The sequence below is a fragment of the Tauraco erythrolophus genome, chromosome 16, assembly GCF_009769465.1.
Source record: "Tauraco erythrolophus isolate bTauEry1 chromosome 16, bTauEry1.pri, whole genome shotgun sequence".
Lineage (NCBI taxonomy): Eukaryota > Metazoa > Chordata > Aves > Musophagiformes > Musophagidae > Tauraco > Tauraco erythrolophus.
The window spans coordinates 3375539-3382210 of record NC_141480.1 but is presented as its reverse complement, the minus strand read 5'-3'; the positions used below and the strand labels follow the sequence as shown (position 1 = coordinate 3382210).

The 6672-nt window shown below is 54.7% G+C and overlaps 1 protein-coding gene across 2 annotated transcripts in view; it reads right to left on the bottom strand.

The window, feature by feature from the left end:
- Positions 1 to 784: 784 nt before the first annotated feature.
- Positions 785 to 6672, bottom strand: part of JADE2 (jade family PHD finger 2) — a 74039-nt gene continuing 68151 nt past the window's right edge. Inside the window, exons 11-12 of one of the 2 annotated variants that reach the window (XM_086621464.1) lie at positions 4208 to 4336; positions 785 to 1888 (exon numbers count right to left, since the gene is read on the bottom strand). In XM_086621464.1, the coding sequence (XP_086477590.1) occupies positions 1026 to 1888; positions 4208 to 4336 (992 nt within the window). In that variant the 3' untranslated portion in view covers positions 785 to 1025. The remainder of the gene's footprint in view (positions 1889 to 4207; positions 4337 to 6672) is intronic. The other variant, XM_086621465.1, reaches the window with a different exon arrangement.

The window sequence follows — 6672 nt, the reverse complement described above, 5'->3', positions numbered from 1 at the left end:
AATTTAAAAAAAAAAAAAAAAAGGATGGGGAGGAATAAATTCACCATTTCTATTGTAGCGTTTAGTAGGAAAACAGAACGGTGAAGGCAAGCGTTTCCATTTCCCCTCGATGACAGCGTTTCGCTGTGCAAAGGGGATGTCAAAGGTGCCACCCCGGCACGGCGGGACCACGGCAGCCCTCGGAGAGCAGCACGGGCAGAAAAACTTTGCTCAGCCTCCCGGGTTAAACCAAGCCCGACTCCCCACGGTGTTTTCAAAGGATGCTTTTCTCCTCTATCCTGCCCCACGTCTCCGTTTTCCAGCTTGTCAACAGCCGACTGATTCACCTGAGTCAATCAGTTTTTCTAACGACCTCAACGGGCTCGACCCACGGAGCAGCGACGGGGAGAAATTTTGCATCCTTGGCCCCTGGACGGATCCCGACCAGATGGAAAGGTGAGGGGAAAAAACAATGGCCGAGGATATTTGTCTAAAAATAGAAACGTTAATGTTGCTCTTGTCCACCCCAAGCGCTTTCCTCCAACAAGCTTTTTGTGCTTTAGTCATTATTTATTTTAGTATCGCTTAGCTCGCTTCCTCGCATACGCCTGCCCGCACGCAGCCGGCCGCTACCGTACCCTCCGCTCGCTCCCTGGTCCGAGGGCAACCGTCCCGGGCAGAAACCTGCCCCTCGTTAAATAATGCCCATTAATTAAACTGTCATCCCTGCAGAAAGCGCGGGTACCGGCACCCTCCACCCTCTCGGCACCCTCGGCGTCGGTCCCTCCGGGCGCCGGCTCGCGTTCCCGGGAAGCGGGGTCTGGCAGGGAGCCGGGGAGGGACCACTACTGTCACGGTCATCGATGTTCGGTGAAGCTGAAGCTGTATCTCAGGTGTCTAGAGAAGAGAAGAGAAAAGACAACAGTGCCGAATTTCCAACTATATACACATATTAAAAATCCCCCTCGCTGTGATACCAGGCAGAAATTGGACATGGCAGTTGTAACTGGGTTGAGGCCTCGTCGAGCCGGCACGGTGGGGAGGAGTTAGGATGCCAGGATGCTCATCCTGACGATGTCCTCGCTGGCCGCATCCAGCTGGCCCCGCTGCGCCCGGCCGCCGCGGGACTCCCCGTCCGAGTCGCTCATCTCTGCGTCGGAGAAGTAGCCGTCCGTCTCGGCGTCGAAACGACGCAAGGGAGCTCCGCCGGCGCCGTCGGGCTTGGGGGGCTGCGACCTCCGAGTCCCTCGGCTCTCCTTTGGTAATTTGAACCGCACGACGGTTTTGGGGCTACCTACGGAGTCAGGCACTTTGGCCGCGGGGCTGGGCTCCGGCTGAGCACGGCACGGCGTCTCCTCCTCCTCCTCCTCCTCACCGACGCAGCCTCTCGCCCCGGCCGGGGGGTGAGGCTCGCCAGCTTTCGGGACAGAGCCCTTCTTGGCCGCCTTTTTCGCCTCGCCCATCCCTCTGCGGTCGGTGGGAAGCTTTGCCAGCCCTTTCTCCACCTTGCTCGGTCGGGAATCGGGAGCGAAGGGCTTGGCGGTGGCATCATCCGACAAGTCGCTGGCGTTGTTAGTCCAGGGCTCCGAGCTCTCCAGGTGGCTCCCGCCCACGGTGGGGGGGCTGCTCCTGGGCAGCTTTTTCTTAGAGTTCGTTCTCGTTTTGCTTTTCACTTTCTTGGTGGCCTCGCTCTGCTTGAACGGGGACCGGAGGGAATGGTCCATCATGAAGCTCAGCAAGGTCTCCTCATCCTGGAGGAGCTCCTCGGAGAGGCCGGGGGTGCTGTCCTCGTGGTGGGCGTTGTTGAGGGACCACTCGCTCATGGCCATGTTCTCGGCCGTGATCTGGACCGACTGCGCCAACCAGCTGTTGAAGAAGGTCCCATCGATGGGGAAGGAGGTTGACAAGCCTGGAAGAAACAAAAGTAAAAGACTGCCTGAGGAGCCAGGAACAGCCACGCTACCCTTTGACACCAGCACCGACTTCACCGAAACTCCCTGGGCACCACAGAAACGTTCAAAAGGTCAACCAAGACTCACCACATCAGGGCACAGAAGAGGGTTTACCCCAGCACCGGTGCTGAACTGGGGGTCCATCGAGGTCACAGCAGAACAACCCGAGTGATCCCCCACATCTGGCACTCCATGAACCTCCCTGTCTCTCTGCAGGGAAGAGGCCAATCCCCAACCCACCCCAGCACGGGCGGAAAACACGTTCCTGTGCACAGGCAGCAGGACCACCAACTCAAGCAACTGCCTCCAGAGCAGGACTTGTGCCCAGGCGAGGGGTGACAGATTCCCCCGGGAGCAGCTGCCGCCGTGCCACCACGTGCTGCCGAAACCCCAGACACCACCCAAGCCAGGATGGGCAGTGGGGTGGTGGGACCGGTACCAGATCTGTGTGCAAAGGCGGGGAGGGAGGGAAGTGGGTCTGAGAACATCTCCAAAGACTCGAGAGGTGTGAAAAGGAAGAAGAGGAGCAGAGATGACAGGCTGGAATGGAAAAAGCTGAAAAACTTCCTAATAATGATGTCTGAGAGCAAGGGTGAGCACTGTGGGCTGGGTCGGGTCTAATTCCCAACTGCAAAGGCACGTCGGTGCACGAGGACACGCGGTTTTAATCCCCCGAACAGACACCCATGGGTTCAACATCAGAGCTGGTTTTATGGATGGAGGAAAAATTAGGTTTGCTTTTTGATTTCAGGTGAGAGCTTTCCTCCCAAAGCAGTCACTCCAGCAGCGGAAGAGGGAACAAGCAGTGGCACAGGCATGGTGACTCATGTCCACAATGTTTGCTGGTCTCATTTTACAGCTTTGCAACACTCTCCCTTCTCCCTTCTCCCTTCTGGAGAAGACACCCCTCCCGCCCCGGCAGCAGCCCAATGCAGGGGAGGAGAACCAGGAGCAGGGATGAGTTTAGGGCACCGCGTGGTACCCAGGCACCGAGCAGCCCAAGCTCTTGCCCTCTTAGCAAGGGCACTGCCTTCCCCCAGCCCTTCTCTGGTGACTGCAGCCCCAAGTGATGCTTCAAGCTCTTTATGAAATCCAGGAGGTCACAAGACGCTGGTGAAGCTCTGGGTGAGCTGCCTCGTTTCCCTGGCTTGTGGAATTGCAGCTTTCTCAGAGATGCCTCAACCCTCCATCACTTGACAGAATTTGCCTAAGAAAATCCAAAATCTCTTTTGCAGAGAGCAGCACAGATAGGATGAGTGCAAAAGCCCCACTTCTAAAGGGGCTCCTGCCTAAAACCCAACAGCTTTGAGGGGAACAGAAAGCAGCAGTTGGGGCGAGCGATGGGCAAAGCAGAGCAAGGCAGGGTGGCCCAGATGCCCGGACCTCCCGCAGAAACTCTCTGTACCCCCCAAGTGGGTTTTATAGCACCCCTGGACTGTCCAAGAGCCCCACAGACTGGTGCACCCCTGCACCCGCAGAGCAGCTGAGCACATGCAAACTCATCACCTCCTGCCCCACATGCTGGCGGAGGTGACAGCGTCGGAGAAGCTGAACAAAACCCCGATTCTGCGTAAAAACCATACGCAGTTGTCAAGGATCTTGTCAAAAAAGACCTTTTCTGTTCTGTTTTTTTTTTCACTTTTCCTGCAGCCTCACCTGCTGCCGAGCAGCAGGTTGCAGCTGATGGGGAAGAGCCAGAGGTGGGTGAAGCCTCCACAGAGCCAGCCAGCATCTCCTCACCCCTGGACCAAATTCAAGAGATCAGCCATGCTTTGTGCCTGCCTCCTGGGTGCTCCCGGACTGCTGGCACAACCACTGTGACCGCAGGGTCCTGGACAGCAGATGCCATGAAAACGCACAGCACGTGTGCCGTATCCACCATCGGTGCTCAGCACAGAAGATACGGGGAGATCAGCCCTACTCCGGGGTGGGTAAGTCTGATTTTATCACCAGAAAGTGAAATCACTCTTCATCAGCAAATCACAGGTTTTGTAACACGTTCTCCCAATCCGGGTGCAAGCCCTGGGGCCGGGGGGGTTGGATTTTACACCCCTGCACTGCCGGGGACCACGTCTCCGATGTGATCTCTCCCGCAGGACCTCGGTGATTTGGGCCGCTGCCCACAAGGCAGAGATGGAAGAGGCTCTCATGGCTGTGGGTGTATCTCCACCACGGCCATGCAGGAGGGATCAGGGCTGGGACCCTTCACCCCGCTCCCCGAACCAGGGAGCCTCCAGTGGCACGGGTCAACTCTGCACCCATAAAACCAGACTTACCCAGTTGTCCCAAAACAGATTCGTTGACCGATTTCCTTTTCTCTTTCTTCTCGGGACTACTTTTTCTACCATCTCTTCCTTTCCTTCTCGGGTCACTTTTCTTACCCTTTGTCTTCTTCCCAGTTTGTTCTGGCATTTTTTAGAAAAAAAGGAAAACGCCATGTGAGACGAGGCATCAGGGATGCAAGTTCCCCTGGGGCACAACCCTGTGGTGGAGACCTGGACCAGACTCGCAAACAACTCCAAGCCAAAGGGAGAAGAGCAGGCTACTTTTTGGCCAACAGTAGGCTAAAGTCTCTAGAGCTTAAGAAAATCTGAATCCTGTAAGTTATATAAAAAAGAGGTTTGAGTCTTGGCCGTGAACTTAGCACGCCTGCAGGAGCAGTCCCACTGAAGGCAGGGGACTCACTGGAGACCCTACAGCCACCAATACGCCTTCGTGGATCGGAGCTTTGGGGTGAGCAGCAGCAGGAGCAACCCCAAACCCTGCTCAGCCACCTCCCAGGAGACCCGGGGACCTCCATACCCGGTGGTGCATCACCCGTCACCGACAAGAGCATCTGCTGGAGGGATTCAGCTACAAAGCCAGTTTGACAGCAACGGCACCAGCAGCGCTTTAAAGCAGACCTTGATTTGATTTGACCTTTCGACAACAGTAACTGCTCACACTCATGCTGTGCGGGGGTGAAAAAAAAGCTCTAAACCTCCAGCAGTGTATTGAATATCAATAAATGGAGTAGGAAAGATGACCACCATTGCCCACGGAAAGCCAGGGATATAACTCTTAGCTATGCAGAACATTCAGCTAAAAATCAATATTTCCTACATGGCTTTGAACTTCTGCTGGATTTATTCCTCCTGGGTAAATGGGACAAACACCCTATAAAAGTCTGACTTGTATCGCCAAGTAACGTACTCCAATGGTTTTTACTTACTCCGTTAGGTCATTCCCCTAAAGAAGTCCATGCTAGAACTTCTATTAATTTTCAGAGGGGCAGGGTATCGCCCTCAAATCAACATGCAAGTGGCTGATGGACTTCAGAGTCCAGCCCATAGGTTGAACCGAGAAGTTCAACCTTGCGCAGCTACCGGAGAAATGATTTTAAAAAACTTATCAGCTAATTATGTCAGCCAGCAGCAAACCTGCAAACGGCCTCAGCAGGGAAACTATGGACTGGATGGGTCAGAGAGAAAAACCTCTGAGCAGGGAGGCCATGGACTGGATGGATCAGGGGGAACAACCTCTGCTCTCCCCTTGTTGCAGCAGTGGAAATGTACTGGGCAAGCGAGGGAAGGGATTTCACGTTGCACCTGCCCGAGTCTGGATTAACAGAGGATTTACAGCCCTGGGGTTGCCAAGCCAGGAACCCCTCCTGGCCAACGGACCCGCTGGAAGAAAGAAAAGCAAAAAGCAAAATCGGTGTTCGCTACGTTCCTGCCAACTAACTGGAGAAACGCAGACACATATTTTACTTCGCTTACAAAATAAAAATCTCACTTTGTTTAGACAGCACAATGGGGCCAAAGAGAAACCCGAGCCCTACTTTTTGAAGAGGAACCTGTCAAAATAGTAGCTGTGTTGCAAAGCCAGACAGTGTTTGCTTTCCACGCCATGCAAGAAAAATAGAGGGGAGAGGTGGGTTCATTTTACACGGGCGGTTCTCACTGATTTTATTAAAAAAAAATCTCCTGCTTAAATGATCATTTGTCAGCGGGAAAAATAAACCCCTCCGGTTTTGAGTTTTACGCGGGAGCCATTCCAAAAAAAAAACTTGGTGCCAAAACCATCTTTGGAATAAGCCCAACAGATTTTCGACCGATGACTACCGAAACAGCAGTTAAAAACTGGCCTCATCCAGGCAAAATAACGCAGACTTTTTCCTTTCTCCAAGAAACACCAGGCAGGAGGAGCAGCCTGGTTGGGAGCTGTGCAGAGGGGATGCCACAAGAACCATCCCCCCCACTTTCAAACCAATGACCACTTCGTAATGATGCAAAATACAGCGATGAGTTACCCACAGCCTTGACCCACTGGGTGCTGAGCATCTTTGGCTCTAAGTATCGTCAACTGGCACGGAGCGGGCTTAGTGAACACGTGGGCGTCAGGAGCACTTGGTAGGATCAGGATCTATAACGTAACCCATGTTCAGGACGGGACAACTTGGAGCCAAAGCAGAAAATAAGCACCAAACCAGTTCCTGCAGCTCGGCTCCGTGCTCCTCCTTCACGCCACCCACCCCTCCGTGCCACGCTGCGGATGGCCCCGGTGCCCGCGCCCGCCGGTGGGCAGCACCTGGAGATCAGCGCGGGTTGTGTCCTGCATCAGGGAGGAGGCACGTACTGGTGCCGTGCTCTTACCTGCACCGTGACCGTCACGGCTAGCCGGGCCACCCTCTCCTCCCCCATTTGGAACCACAACTTATGGGCTGATGCTGCCTCCTGGCGAGGGAGCCCCTCCCAAGCTC